This window comes from Prunus mume, linkage group LG4, assembly GCF_029339155.1.
Source record: "Prunus mume cultivar Tortuosa linkage group LG4, ASM2933915v1, whole genome shotgun sequence".
NCBI classification, from domain to species: Eukaryota; Viridiplantae; Streptophyta; class Magnoliopsida; order Rosales; family Rosaceae; genus Prunus; species Prunus mume.
The window spans coordinates 17266214-17281970 of NC_142701.1; the positions used below are offsets into that span (position 1 = coordinate 17266214).

The 15757-nt window shown below is 38.7% G+C and overlaps 2 protein-coding genes and 2 long non-coding RNA genes across 4 annotated transcripts; all 4 read right to left on the reverse strand.

Moving 5' to 3' along the window:
- Positions 1–798: 798 nt before the first annotated feature.
- On the reverse strand, positions 799–1917 carry LOC148918027 (uncharacterized). The gene is made up of 3 exons (XM_089050476.1): positions 1658–1917; positions 1021–1506; positions 799–922 (listed from the first exon to the last, which is right to left on the reverse strand). Exons 1-3 carry the CDS (start codon positions 1915–1917, stop codon positions 799–801), a joined length of 870 nt encoding a protein of 289 aa, XP_088906602.1.
- Positions 1918–3236: 1319 nt separating this feature from the next.
- Positions 3237–4717, reverse strand: LOC148918028 (uncharacterized). Its single transcript, XR_016125765.1, has 2 exons — positions 3868–4717; positions 3237–3507 (listed from the first exon to the last, which is right to left on the reverse strand). It is a non-coding gene; the product is annotated as an uncharacterized LOC148918028 (long non-coding RNA).
- A 326-nt stretch (positions 4718–5043) lies between these two features.
- On the reverse strand, positions 5044–6950 carry LOC148918029 (uncharacterized). Its single transcript, XR_016126415.1, has 4 exons — positions 6818–6950; positions 6319–6407; positions 5608–5703; positions 5044–5496 (listed from the first exon to the last, which is right to left on the reverse strand). It is a non-coding gene; the product is annotated as an uncharacterized LOC148918029 (long non-coding RNA).
- Positions 6951–10043: 3093 nt separating this feature from the next.
- On the reverse strand, positions 10044–11657 carry LOC148918030 (plant UBX domain-containing protein 1-like). Its single transcript, XM_089050477.1, has 5 exons — positions 11543–11657; positions 11082–11143; positions 10772–10901; positions 10593–10697; positions 10044–10378 (listed from the first exon to the last, which is right to left on the reverse strand). Exons 1-5 carry the CDS (start codon positions 11655–11657, stop codon positions 10173–10175), a joined length of 618 nt encoding a protein of 205 aa, XP_088906603.1. The 3' UTR covers positions 10044–10172.
- Positions 11658–15757: the final 4100 nt, after the last annotated feature.

The window sequence follows — 15757 nt, forward strand, 5'->3', positions numbered from 1 at the left end:
ACATGGACTTGGCCATTTCCACTACTGTCCTGTTCTTCCTCTCGGCCACTCCATTTTGCTGTGGAGAATATGCCATAGTTAGCTGCCTTTGAATACCAGATTCCTCACAAAACTTGTTGAATTCTCCAGATAGAAACTCTCCACCCCTGTCACTTCTCAAGCCTTTTATCTTATACCCACTTTGCAGCTCAGTCATAGCTTTGAATTTTCTAAAACATTCCAATGCACTTGACTTATTTCTGATGAAGTACACCCATGACATTCTAGTAAAATCATCTGTAAACAGTAGAAAGTACCTGTTTCCAGATAATGATTCTGTTTTCATTGGTCCACAGATGTCTGTGTGAACCAATTCCAAAGGGTTTGAAGCTCTCCAAGTGGATTCCAAAGGGAAAGAATCCCTATGCTGTTTTCCAAGCATACAACCATCACATACAACTGACTTCTGCTCCAAGTGAGGTAAGCCATGAACCATCCCTTGATTCTCAAGCAATTTTATACTTCTTTCATTTAAATGCCCTAGCCTTTTATGCCATGTCTGCAAGCAATGGGTGACACTTGCTTTTAGAACCAACTCACTCGCAGGCATCATTGTCAATGGAAAGCATCTGTTATTTGTCATCTGCACCTTCACAATCAGATTTTCTAGTGACTGATTGTCATAAACACTCACCTCATTTCCTCCAAACACAAGGTGATAGCCATGTTCCATCATTTGCCCAACACTAAGCAGATTTTCTTCAAGGCCAGGTACAAGCATTACTTCATGAATGTGCTTCTTGCCTAACTTAGTTTTTATCACCAAACTCCTTTTCCAGCAACTGGGACCACTTCTCCAGTTCCCATCTTCACCTTAGAGCTCAAATTCCTTTGAATATTGACCAAAAGTCCCTCATCTCCTGTCATGTGGTTACTACAACCACTGTCAATATACCAAGAGTGATTTACCTTCACATCAGTTGCAGCATTACACACATAAAACAGAGTGCCACAATCTTCCTCCTGATTTGCATAATTCACTTTTGCACATTCTTGTGTCCATAGCAATCTCTGATCATATGTCCAGGCTTCCCACAACCATGGCATTTAGGTTTTCCTTCATACCAACATTTTCCATAATGAAATCTGTCACAATTTTTGCAGGCCATTTTGTTTCCATCTCTGGATTTCCAATTTTTCTGAGATATTTGATCTGCAGAAGCAATTCCATTTTCAAGGTTTTTTCTACCAACATTCAGACTAGGGTCAGGGTTTTTTCTACCAACATTCAGACTAGTGAAGGCCTTTTCTGTAGAATTCTCAGTGTGTCTATCCAATCTGAGCTCAAAGCTCTTCAGTGAAGCAACAACCTCTTGAACCTCAAGTGTTTCAAGGTCCTTAGAGTGTTCAATTACAGAGCAGATAGAATCATAAGATTTAGGTAAACTAAACAATAGTTTCTGGACAATTCTCTCTCTAGATAGTTCCTCACCATAACTCTTCATATGATTTACTATATCAAACAACCTAACCAGATATACAGATAAAGATTCACTATCCTTCATGCGGGTATATTCAAATTCCCTACGTAGCCCTTGCAATTTGACATTTCGTACCTGTTTATCTCCTCTGAATTCCAGCTGTAATATCCTGCACCCTTTGAGGTCTCCTCATTCACAATCTGGGGAACAACTCGATCTGAAACGCACTTTGGATCAATCCAAGTGCACGAGCATCCTTCATCAGAACCATCATAGACTTCTCAGTGTCTACAGCCTCCTCTTTCTCCTTCTTCAGATCTAGGTCACTTAACCCATTCTCAACCAGATCCCATAAACCATGAGATTTCAGAATAGTTTTCATTCTGATACTCCAGAACTCATAATTTTCTCCATTGAAAATTGGAGTTCGCAGCTCAGAGGTACTCGATCCTGCCATATTAGACATTGGATTTGAGAAATCGCGATCTTCAGATGAGCTCAAGTTCTAGCTCAAACAAAAACCAATTTCTCCGATTCAATCACAGATTCACGCCCAGCTCAAGCAATCGAACCAGGCTCGCGATACCATGTTAGAGTTCTTAGTTTGTATATGTATTTTCCGATTTAGGAAGAGATGTATTTTCTGGAGATTTCAGCTAGAGAGAATGAAGAGAAAAATGAGGAAGGCACTGTTCTATTGAATTCTTACAATCAGCACTTACATAGTGTGACTGACGTAGAGAGAAATGTGATTCTCTTCTAACAGAATTACAACTGTCACCCTATTAGGTGCTTACACGTGTCATACCAAATCTAAGCTAGAGAATCCACCTAGACTATGATCTAATGGTTCTCATTACATCATTTAAAATAGACAGAACAAAAATAGAAAATTACTTCTGCTCTAACAAATCAGCGAATCAATAATAAAAGAATCAACAACTCGCATGTAATCGACGAATCAGCAGAATCGGATTAAATCAGCGTAACAGGAGAAAATCAGCGAGCAGGATTATATTTCAACACTCCCTTCTAATCCTTTAGCTGATTTCACTCCAACAGGATTACATATACAGAAATGAAGTATCAGGTTAAGAATGCACATAATAGTGGAGTCAGTCAGCCACTCGAGGGCAACTAAGCACTAACAATTATGTACCTTTTATTCTGACCTTGTTTTTATACATATGTATTATTATAGAATACATGTAAATGAGAATGTATTTTCCATGTCGCATCCTATTTTCTATTTCTCATTTCACATGATTGTGTTTGTGCTCATAGGCAGATACATTATTTCCAAATTGACAAAAGATAGGCTTCATATTACATACCTCTCTGGAGTGCTTCAAATCTGCTTCATGATCTACTGAGCAGTTTTCATGGGAAGTTTCTTCATAAGAGCTGGTATTAGTACAAACAGAATTATTCAATTTGGTTATCAATGAGCAGCTATTTTCCACGTGCGGTGATTTCATTTGTATATTAGACTCATCCATATCCCTTTTTCTTTTTTCCTTCGGCAGAAAGTAATCAATGGGGTGGTCAACTTGTTTCACGCAAGCTGAATCACCACCGAATTTATCTAACTTATTTCTAGAGAATGAATCAGTGTCTTCTAAGTTTGATGTATTCAATCTTGGCGAGCTACCATCACTTCCAGAGCTGCTTTTTCTTTCAAATGCTGCTGCTGCTGATGATGATTTTTGTCTTACAAAATCAGCAATAATTACAGCGGAATTCATCACCAATTGAGAAACTAACCTCCCTCCAACATTATTATCATCAACCAATGCTCCAGCATTAGCATTTGAAGATGAGCCTACTTTCTTGCCACTAGACTTATTCCCATATGCATCCCTTTGGGAAGGAACCTCATCAAGACTTGTCGGAACGGTTTTAATTGGTATTTGTCTTGTGCCGGACACTTCAATGTGTTTCTTTTCCTTATGGGGTTTATCTAGGCATTGGAGATGATACAACTGAAGGCATTTTCCACAGTGCTTCAGGTTACCCCCAACACAGCACACAAAACAACATGGCATACCTGCAAGAAAAAGAGGCAGGTAAGACAGAATATAGCAATGACCTTAAAAATAAATTATAGGTCTAAGTCAACTAAGAGAAGATCTTCATAGAAACCTAGATTAAAGAACCAAATCTAAATGCTCATCTCAACTAGATACACTTTCAAGGGTCGGTTGAATAGGGCACATTCTGGTGTTATCTGGTAATCCCTTAAAACCTTTTTCTTTTCAGTATTTTTTTTCAAGAACAAAATGATTAGAGGAAAAATAGGGAAGGATGGATTATTAAATTATCTACATAAAGATGATTGACATACAACATATGTCCCTATGAAACAAACTACAAAAAGTGAACAGGTTCCAACTTTCTAAAATCTCACTGCAGAATTTCTGTTGTAATTTTCTGAGGTACGCTTATCATTCAAATGAACTTGCAAGTCTGGTGGTTTGCTTAAAGAAGTATCATCGGGAGCAACAAAAAGTGAATTACGGCACTCATGTCCCTGTACAGGATCTGTTCTTGATTGCTGCTTTCGCTTATACGTTAGCAACACTTTGATTCCTGACATTTAAGCTTTCAAAAAGAAATCTTGCTGCACTTCCAAACACTTGGACCGCATTTTTCACATGAAATTTGTACTTATTCCACTATATGTTCAGTCTCATTTCAACACAGAAAAACGTGCAACTGTTACGAGGAATGCGGCAACACAATGATAGCTGAAGGGCAAAAGACGGATTTCGACTACTCTGAAATAGTGAATCACTATTACGAGGAATGCGGCAAACAAAAATTGTACTAACATTCTCCACCTAAAACACAGGCAGTGAGGTACAAGAATAAATGCCATTTGCATATTAAAGAATAAGCAAAGCAAGAGAATCTAAACGCATGCCATTCACAGAAATGTTTAAACTTCAGAATCAATTTGAATTCAAGTAGCCTAATGCATGCCATTCACAGAACCTTGTTATTGGCAAGGCCATAGAAACTCCATGATAGGACAACTTCATCATTTCCTTCCACAGAAGACAGACACCAAATCAGCACATTTTGTATTTTTTTCTTCTGCGCCATGCCGTCAGTGCGAAGAGAGAAGAATATAAGGCGCGAAACAGGGAGGGGAATGGAATTGCATGAATTACGAGTCACATGATCTCTTCTTCTATGGACCTCACTTGCGCTTCACTCCTTCGGCTTCCCAATCTCAAGCTCAAATTTGCAGCTAAATTTTTCAATTTCGGGTTTCCGACTTTCAGTCAATCGCAGTGTTTGAAAAGTCGGCCTAGGCGGGCGGCTAGGCGGCTAGGCGGTAGCTAGGCGGGCGCTAGGCGGCTAGGCGGGCGCTAGGCGGCTAGGCGGTCCCAGGTGGCTAAGTAGTAGCTAGGCGGGCGCCTAGGCAGGTTGGGTCTTTTTCGGCGCCAACCGGAGGACGGCAGTGACTGCGAGAGAAAGTTCCGTCCACTGCAAGTGCAAGCTTCGTTTCGAACGAATAATATTTAAAGAGTATAGCCGCACGGCTGTACTTTTAAAATATTCGAATCTAATTAGAAAGTATAGCCGGTCGGCTGTACATTTATAATTTCTATTTATACAGTCGTGCCTTGCGGCTATAATGGTAAAATATTGTATTTAAAGCTGATCGGCTATACTGTTAATATATTGTATTTAGAGAGTATAGCCGTGCGAGTATACTGTTATAATATCTATTTGTGCATGTATTAAAATAAATAAAAGGTGTGATACTAATAATAGATTTTTCTGTATTTCTCGGACCTTCTCACGTTTGGATGCCTCCTCTTTTGCAGTCCTTCCTTTATCTAGCACATCAAAATGATTGTAATGCGACTAATAAATTCATAAAGTAAAAAACAAAAAGAAATTTCCAGTGGAAAAACAGATGCAACAATAACTCACCAAGTTTCTTTGCAGACTTCCCAGTTTCCCTTTCACCTGTACAACCATTGGCTGGCTCTACTTTTGCAGAATGATTAGAACCACCATGATCCTGGGTACAAAAACAAATGCAACAGCCAAAAAAAATTGAAGAATAAGTTTCTAAAACAATTAGTCCAAATGAATAAAAGAGAAACTGATTGGTACTGTGGCATCCTCATACATCCGAAAATGGCTCTTCGCTTGTTTCATGTTCTTAGCAGCGATAGACTCTGCAATGTAGGCACCTTGCTTACTGGAAAGCAAGCCTTCATGAAATCTGAAACAACATAAGTGGAAAAAAAAATTGAAACAAGTCATAGAACCAAAATAAAAAATTAATTACACTAATATATCCTAAACAAGATACGTAAATGGAGCATAGTTATCAGGAAAATTTGAATCTCCATCGATCCTGTTACAGCCCAAGAAAACTCAAAGATAAGCAAACAGATTACTGACATTTTTCCAAGACCCAAAAGATGCAAAAAGGGCCATCATATTACGCAGGAGCATAGCCTAACAACAAATGATATACCCAAAAGATGCAAAAAGGGCCATCATATCTTTGCAAGCATCCAGAACAAATGAACACATCTAGAATAGAGGAGAACGGGAAGATTCAGGAACATCAAGGTTACCAAAAAAGAACAGAATTCCATTTTATTTCTGTCTCTGACCTCTCTACTGTTTTCACATGTGAATTGGTTTTTTTAAACAAACTAAATACCGAAGGATTGAACCTTCAAAATGTACGTATTGCAATTTCCAAAACAAAAAAATAAACAAATGAATAAAGATCTAAATTTTCATGTCCACTTCTTGGGATTGGTATATTTTGGATTTTATAACTGTCAAAATTGTTTAGTAATCATAGCATTAGCACTGACAAGACCTTCTTATGGAGCCATTAGCCCCTCAGTCAGCTTTGAGAAGCAGTGTTTGCATCACATTGTACCTGGGATCAAGTTTCCGCTGCCATCCCTGCCAAACATAACCAGCGATGAGATTTGTATAAGATCAGTTAATTGATGACCACACCAATGATAATATAAATAGGAGGAAATTGCCTCTCAGATTTGTATAAGATATCAGTAATTGTCTATTTCTGCTACTCATGGTAAACCTATTATATAATACAAAAAACTATCATATTTGTTTTTCTGAGACAATTAAATTAAATTTATAAAGAGAAGAGAAAGGAGTAAAGGATATATGGCCAACAGAAAAAAGCAGAAAAACAAATAAAGAAAAGACAACTTAATAATCTACGAGTGCTTTAATTTAATGTCTTTGTGCTTATAAATTTCACATGCCTATATTGCGAAGATTACAGAATTTCATAAGAGAATTTCCATGCCTTGGCTGCAATAGATAAAGGAAAAAGAAATTACCTCAAGAACCAAAGTGGTTACCATGACAGTACAGACATTGCCATCGACATTGACTCTATGACGCCTAACTGTCTCCGTAACTGCTGCATACACTCAGCAGGATGGACCAGATCACCTTCTGGAGTACCCCAGAAATAGAATGCCTCCTCCACTTGCTGTAAAAAGAAGATTAGACTAAAATCAAATACATAATGTAGATTATTAAGGAGGGAAACTTGTAACAGAAGCTTCCTGAGTTCATAATATCATTGAGGAACTGCATTTTGTCTACAACCATAACACACACAGTTATGAATAAACGAAAAAAGGAGTGAATACTACACACACACACACACACACATACATAAATATATATCACATATTTCAATTGTGCTTGACAAAATTCAGGCTTTGAGACAAGAAAGTATTACCAGAGGACGGTGGATTGAAAAGCATTCTAATATGAAATTCTTTCTTTGCATAATCTTAGCATAAAGGAGGAATTGAAAGGGCAAATATCAAACTTGCAACTTATTTAATAAGGAACACCCAAACAAGATGAATGCAACGGATCTCCAGAACTGTTAAGGAAAAACTAATAAGGAAAAACCTTTGAAGGTGAATTACTTGCAACTTATTTTTAGAGGGGAGATGGTGGAAGGTAGAACAATAAGATATTAGAAAGATAGTAGCTTTATATATATATATATATATATATATTTGGATTTGTTATGTATTCAGACCACATTCAGGTATATCAACTGATATAATTCACAAACTTCAAGACACAACAAGATACTTAAAAGACTTAAACACAATTCAATCAAAATAGTCCAAAAGCATAAATGCATTGCAAGTAACATCAAAGGTATAAATTACTCAAATGGTCCTCAAACTTGTACACGATTTACATTTTGGTCCCTAAATTAAATTATTAGTCCCTAGGCGGCTAGGCGGTCCCTAGGCGGCTAGGTAGTAGCTAGGCGGGCACCTAGGCGGGTTGGGTCTGTTTTCGAAGCCGAACCCGGAGGACGCAAGCAGTGATCTGCGAGAGAAAGTTCCGTCCACTGCGAGTGCAAGCTTCGTGTTGGTTGGAATATATTTCAAGCGTATAGCCGTTCGGCTATACGTTTAAATTATTCGAATCTAATTAGAAAGTCTAGCCGTACGGCTGTACGTGTATAATTTCTATTTATACAGTCGAGCCTTGCGGCTATAACACTGATAACGTTGCAGCAGCCTCAGCAATGTGATTTGATATGTCCTCATTATTAGAGTATAGCCGCGCGGCTATACTCTAATATCTATTTGTGCATGTATTAAATAATTAAATAAAAGGTGTGATACTAATAATAAGATCCAGGAAATAAATTATTCTTTCTTCATCTTTTTTTACCACTCCCTAAATTTAGGGTTCATGGAAAGTGGCTTGTTACTTGGGCCTTAATTTTTGCTCCCACACTGATAATGTTGCAGAAGCCTCAGGAATATGATTTGATGTGGTAGAAATAAACCAGCTTGACCAAATGAGAATACAGTATGCTGATTATTTGCTGATATGCTCTACGTTTTACTTGCTTGGCAGATTGGGGACCGAAGGTTGATGTTGTTTATTTTTTCTTGACCTTGCTTCAAATTATGAAGCCCCAAACTGATTGGTACCGTGGCATCCTCAAACATCCAAAAACAGCCCTTCGCTTGTTTTGATGTTCTTAGCAGCGGCTGACTCTGCAATGTAGACACCTTGCTCACTGGAAAGCAAGCCTTCAGGAAATCCGAAACAACATAAGTGGAAAAAAATTTGAAACAAGTTACAGAACACAAAAAAACACATTAAAAACACTAATATGTCCTATAAAACGTAAATGGAGCACCGTTATCAGGAAAATTTAAATCTCCATAGATCCTGTTACAGCCCAAGAAAACTCAAAGATAAGCACAAAGGAACATAGCCTAACAACAAATACAGGAAAATTTAAACAAAAATAGGAGTATCGCGTGCGGCTATACTATTTTTAAAAACACCGATCGCCCATACTATTTTCAAAAAATTAAAAGGTTATAGCCGCGCTATACTATTTATTTTTTATCGCTATACTATTTAGTTTTGAAAAACAGTTGTACCTGGCGATCAGCGCCACGTGTCGGAATACGATATCGCACTACCGCATTTATTTTTAAAGAAAACCCAGAGTAAATCCCACGGCTATACTCTTTAAGTACATTATATTTGAAAGGTATAGCCCTGCTATACTATTTATTACAAGAAAAAAGTTTGCCCCTAGCGATTAGGCGCCTACGTGTCAAAATATGTATAGCCGCACGGCTAGACTATTTTTTAAAGAAAACCGGCGTAGAGCCGCTTGGCTATACTATTCAATGAAAAATTAAAAACCGAGTATAGGCGACCGGCTCTACCTTCAGGAATGAAGTTTGAAATTTTGCTACCAGATTGATTATAGCAAAATCTCTCCCAATCGATTCACAAACACCAGACAACTACTATGGGCTTCACCTGTTGACCAGCTCCACGCACTTGAGCAATACTTCCAGATGCTACTGGTTTCTCTTCAAAATCATCAAAACTCTCCGGGAGCTTGCGGCCAAATGCTCGTTCAATAGTTTTCTTCATGTAGGCAAAGCTATGAGAGCTTGGTGCATAAAGAAAGAGCACCAACTATAAACAATTACGCGAATTCCAATGCCACAAATCAAAAGCGATTGAATCATCAGAAAATAATTAATTAATTAAAAAATCCGCCTAGGCGTCTAGGCGGGTCTGGGCGTTTTTTTTTTCTTTGAGATTTTTGTTTTGCTGACTTAGGTTAAATTTTTAATGCTTTTGTAACCCCCAGTAGTAGATTAAAAATAATGTATATTTCTGTAAATGATATTCCTTGTTGAAAACATCTATTTTCTATTTAGTGGCAATTTCTGACATGACCCGATACACGACTCGAAACCAGCGCTATTAAATTTTGTAGAGCATAATGTGTCCAAATCCCCTCCTCCCCGTATGTTTTTCTTTGCCATTCAGATCCTCTCCCCGTTGATAAACACAGAAAAAGGAAGTTGGGAAAACAGGCAATACAAATGCCTAGCCAGCACTAAACATAATATTCAAAGATGTAAGGTGAAAAGGCAAAATAATTTGAAGCACAGTCACTGACATGTCATCTATGGTTAACATTCATATATTGTTTTAGAAAATAAGAACCACCTTTTTTTTTTTTTTGCAAAGCACATATGCAAAAGTTCTCTCTTTAAACTCCTAACAATTATCCGACGGCAAGTTGCGGCCATCGAATAAGGGTCAGAATCAGCACAATCTTAAAGATAGGGAGTTGCTCTCATCAATTTACAGAACTCATGTGATTCATGTCACAGTTTCAGCCACTTTCGGCTTAACAGGTTTTTTCTCCGCAGGCTTCTTCTCTTGAACAACAGGAGGTGATGCCTCTGGTATTGTTTCTGGTGCAGACTCAACAGGCTCTGCATGTTTAGTGAGGAGTTCCAAACCTTTCAAAGACACGATCTCTTCCTGAAGGAAGGGACCTGACTTGGCATCTGAAGCATCATCTGCTGGACATGACAATACAATAATCAAACATTTCGCATTAGCCATTGCTATTTACAATCAAAAGATATATATCATTACATCAGTGAAATAATTTTCGGGTAAAAGTTCTGATTCCTCTGCCATCACCGCAGACGGGCAACCCCATAATCATAGAGAAGAGTGTCTCCATTGAGAATATTTCATTTTAAGTTATGAGACCAAAAGGCATGTGCTAACCTTTTGGCATATTATATGAAAAATACACAATTGCACCAGGAACAAAGCCAGCAGAGTAAAAATCCTGTGACGTGTCTTTTATCTGCTTCTTAGGAGGAGTAGTATCTGCATCAGTAAATGTTAGAATCTATTGCATAATCATACATGGAAAATTCAATATTTTGATTTACTCTGCATACATATGTAGAATGGTAATTCTGGTCGAGCAACTATTTTCGTGAGGAGATCAACCAAGCTCTGAACGGTTTCTGATGGATGAAAAGTGGCCTCTAATGTGTGATTATCAGGAAATCGAACCCTGATCACAGTCTGCATACATCACACATGAACTTAACAATTAGATAAAAAGCGATTATATGACTAATTAAGATTTGGAAAAGGTTATGCATCCGATGATGATGGGGCAGAATTGATCCTATACAAACTACAATAGAAACAATCACTATAACAAGTAGAAAAGAAAGTCATAATAAAGGGTATAGCAACCACCTTTGTTATCCTTGACCTGCGGGCTGCCTGTTCTGCCTCTTTAAGCTTTCGTGTTTTAGAACCTTATCTGTTCATATTGCATTAATGAAATATAGTAAGTATAAATACCATAAGAATACCTCCAATTGCATGTATCAGTATAAGTCTTTGAATGTGTAATTAAATTCCCAATAGTTTATCAAATGAGTGGTGATTTCCCCACTACTTTTTCTCCTATTTTATCCACTTATGTAAGTGGATAAAATAGGAGTGGGGAAATCATTGCCCTATCAAATTTCGTTCATGTTATTAAGTTTTTTAGAATAAAATACTTGAGGCATTGACAAGACTACCAATAAGCAAGAAGATTATGTTTCCCATTAAAATATTCGCTAGCATATTATAGAACTTGAACACCGGCCGCTACACGGGAAAGATTATGTTTCCCTAAAATTATAAATGATATGGTTTCTGTCAATTACCTTCCTTTTTGGCATTCATAATCCGATAATAATCCTCTGCTGTAAACTCAAAAAATTCATCTGTCTCCTCTGCAAAACAAAAAATGATGAAAATAAAAAAATTTCTATCAGGCATCTCAGTGTGCTTGCTTCCACAGATAATCCAAAATATAAAAAGCTATAGAGTGAAGAGAGTTAGAGAGAGAAGCCAATTTTGGAAAAACTGATATGGGTACAATAAGTAGACAATAATTTTATATTTGTAGGTAGTAGTTGTACAAAAATTAGAAAGGGGTGATATTTTTAGTTAAGATTATAAAATGGGTGGCACTGGGGGCTATTTCCCAAAAAAAAAAAAACATCAAGGCACAATAAGGGCAAATCAGAACACGACCTTCCGGTTGACAAATAAATCAGAACGGAAAACCATTTTAGTAAAAAAAATTCATTGTTTTGTCCTAAACAACATATAAATATGATATCTTAATCACCTGAACTACACGTGTTTTACAATAATAAGAAAAATATTCGCTATCCATTACATACAAAATCTTAAGGTGAGCCCGAAACTAGCACATTGTATATTGCAAGTGGGTGATTGGTATTTGATGCTACTGTTAAATAAAATTTCTAGTACTTTATACCAATGGGATTGAAATGGAATAGTTTTGTTTCAGTTGGCTAATTGGCTAATGGAAACAAACAAATTAATAATTAATCAGGACTTAGAAAAGTAATGATTTTCAATCGAACAGTGAATAATTTGTTAAGATTTTGTTACACACACCCCGAAGATTTTGTTAAGAGACACAGACAGTTGTGTGGTATATATCTTTCCATGTTCGGGATAAACGCCGGTACATTTAGAAAGAAGACTGATGAAGTCTGCTTCGAGAAGATCATAAAGCAAAAGTTGAAAAGCTAGAGGTGAACTTTCAACGATCCTAGAACCAATGTCTTATTTTCTCCATCATATGATTACAAAGTTGATCAGTGATTGAAAGTGCCTATCTTTGTCATGAAAAACAGGTGAAGAGAATGGCCTTATAGCATTAGTTCAGCAATCAAAGAAACATGTGAGCTTACATGTGCAATGTAAGTGCCACTGGGAAAGACATTTATCTCCTCCCGCCTCCTCATGTGACACCCGAGCATCTTTACAGAAAAAGAGAAGAAATTAATGGAGATTCTTCGTTGAACATGTCAAGATGTTGCATGACGGTTGGGAATTCAAATGATTGCCGAGTATCCACTGCATGTTTGTAAATGCTGCATTGCTCAGGCTTTAGGTGCCCAAAATTGTGGGACTGTATCCATGTCTCCAATAAAGAAAGGAAGATATAGAACTTGTATTTTTTTCATAAATCATATACGTACGGGATGGCAACTTTTGTGTCTGCGTGCGTGTGTGTAAACCTTTCACCCGGCGATGTGTATAATGTCACAAGGTCTCTGTGCTTAAACAATTAGTAGTGCTTTAGCAAAGCATGTGAAAGTATTGTATATAGTGGCTGTTCCTGGAAAATATAAGCATCAGTTTTGCTCACTGCTATATGTCGACATCGCAGGTTGTCTAAGCACATGCCATGTTCCATTACTGTAATGGTTAGATGATCACGGCTATATAGTTTCTAGGAACATCTGGAAACCGCTTGCTAATGGAGATTCTACAGATGATTCATTTTTATTCTATTGTACAGAGAATTGTTTATTCTTTGTTCCTTTTGTTGCAGCCTCGACAGAGAATTGTTTAATTTCCGACAACAAACCACTTGTTCTGTAACACCCCGACCCCGTTTATTTTCCTATTTAATTTAATTAAGGGAAAATATTTAATTATTTCTGGGTTAAGGGTAATTTTGGTCACTTTGCATCCGGGAAGATTTTGGGACCGTGAGTGGTGTGGTTGCGTAGGTGGTACCGAGACGAAACCGTAGAGGCAAAGTGAGGCCTGAATCGAGATTTAACGAAGTTTTGGCGATCAAAACTTGTTCGGTGGCGTAACTGTAATTATTTCAAGTAAGTTGGGGTAAAATCTGATTTTTCACATTTACCTCACTTTCTCTCTCTTCCTCCCGCGTCTTCTTCTTCTCCTTGCGATTTTCTCCTTCCCGTCACTGCTCACCGATCGGAAAACCACCACACACCGCCACCTCGACCACCCCGTCCGACGAGACCGGTCCGTTCAACCGCAGCCTCTCCCTCTCTCTTCCCGCCAAGACAGCCTTGGAAACCCTGACTCGCTGAAAATGCAGTAATCGTGGTCGAATCGACCGAACTTCCACCGCTCGATCTCTCTCCTCCAGCCACCATTTCCGACGGGTAAGGTGAGGTTTCTCATCCTTTTTACGTGTTCTAGCTGATTTTGGGTTAGGATTAGATCGAATTTGAAGTTTGGAACCGAATTGGATATCTAGGTTTTGGCCGGATTTCAATTTGAAATTCCGGCCACTTGCCGTCCGAATTGGATGTTGCCGTAGTTGAAAAAGTTGCTCCATTCTTCGAGTAGTATCTAGGATTGGAAGGGTGAGCGTTGGTTTGGAGATTTTCCGTCGCCGGAAATCTCTCTACACACCCGCGCACCGCCGGCGCGTGTGGCGGCGCGTGGGCAAGGTGGGTGAAGTTGTTTTTCGTCCTGTTGAGATCCTTAGGCTGTCACGAGTGCGTAGGATTTCGCGGATCTCAATTTGGATATCGCTTGACTATCGAACGGATTTCGCATATTGTGCGTTATCCGGGTTCGATAAGTTCTGACCGCTGGATCGTTTCCAAATTGAAGTATGTTGATTTAGGTACTCTTAGAAACCTGTAGGAATTCGCGGATCGTGAATTGGAGCCCCGGATGTTCCGATTCAAGAATGTGAAGTTTAGGGAATCGCGATCACCGTGCGATTGGGAAGCGAATTCAATCAGAACCGGACCTTAGGATGTTCCTTTGGACGTGAGCGCACCGGGAACTTGGGGATTTAAGTATTTCCTTTCGAGAATTTCCGTTTTGGAAGTACGTGATGTTAATCAAGGATCTGTATCTTGGAATAGGTACTTCGGTTGATCACTCGCAGCAGGCGGGACCCTCACGGGGCCGGGCAGCTTGGGATTACTTGTGAGTGGACTTTGTTTTAAGCATATGCATGGTTTTTAATTATGAAAGTTTTGTGCATATACTTTAAATGATGGTGACTTTGATTTAATAAGTCTTTGGTTGATGATTTGAATATGTTTATGTGTCTTGGCTATATATTTTGAGTATGAACATATATATTTGAGTATGATGATTACGTTGATAAGGATTTTGGGTTGGCTATCTATATTGTCTATATATAGAGTATGAGAGGTTGTTGTGGTGAGATTGTGGAAAGTTAGGAGTTTGATGGATGGTTGTGAGATATATGAGTAGGGTAGGTGAGTACCATTCCCTAGTTACTAGGCTTCCCACACACGTGCGTTGGCAGTGCCGGTGGGGTGGGAAGGCCATGAGATTACGGGTCTCACACATGGCGTTGGCAGTGCCGGTGTGTGAGACACTTTCCATACGTGTCGCTGGCGTGCGGCGTATGGGGAGAGTATGTATATTGCTTGAGTATCATCACACACGCCGCTGGCAGTGCGGTGGGGTGATGATACTGCTCGCGCGCGTAGGACTTGATATGAGATTTGTGAGCTACACGTGTCGCTGGCGTGCCGGGCGTGTGAGCTATGGAGTTCCGCCCCCGGTTGGACTACTCATCCCGGACGCCGGTTCCGTTCGAAAATCCTGCGACCAACAATCCCCTGGATTGTCTCCCCGGTACATTAGTTTGGAGTGGAGTATATATATACTATACTAGAGTCCTAGCTATACATATATTTATATATGGGTATTTACGGGTTGTTGAGAGTTGCATATATTTTGGGAAATGAGTTGTGAGCTTGAGATGTGGAGATGTTTTGGACTTTGGGATTTTTGTACTTGAGTTTTGGTTTCTGAATTGGGAAACTGCATGCTAGAGCATTATTTTTACATGGTGGGGTTACTATGTTGTTTTTAAAGTGAAACTTTATTTCGCCCACTCACATCTTTCTTTTGCCCTGCATGTAGTTGCTCTGAAGGCATTCGAGCAAGTCACGAGCCCGAACTTGTCGTCTGCATTAATAGGGTCCTGTATAAATTCTTTCTACTCCCCTGTTTGTTGTAAACAAATTCTGTAGATGCTCTGTTATTGCCCATGTTAGGCTACTACTTGAGGCCGGAGGCCA

Excerpts from the sequence above, each read along its gene's own strand:
- LOC148918030 (XM_089050477.1), bottom strand. The coding sequence starts at position 11,657 with ATGCCTGATAGAAATTTTTTTATTTTCATCATTTTTTGTTTTGCAGAG. Across the intron at positions 11,144-11,542 it reads TATGAATGCCAAAAAGGAAG|GTTCTAAAACACGAAAGCTT; the intron begins GTAATTGACAGA and ends TGAACAGATAAG. Across the intron at positions 10,379-10,592 it reads TTCATATAATATGCCAAAAG|CAGATGATGCTTCAGATGCC; the intron begins GTTAGCACATGC and ends TGTCATGTCCAG.
- LOC148918027 (XM_089050476.1), bottom strand. The coding sequence starts at position 1,917 with ATGGCAGGATCGAGTACCTCTGAGCTGCGAACTCCAATTTTCAATGGA. Across the intron at positions 1,507-1,657 it reads ATCGAGTTGTTCCCCAGATT|GTTGTTTGATATAGTAAATC; the intron begins GTGAATGAGGAG and ends ATATCTGGTTAG. Across the intron at positions 923-1,020 it reads GGACACAAGAATGTGCAAAA|TGGTTGTAGTAACCACATGA; the intron begins GTGAATTATGCA and ends GTATATTGACAG.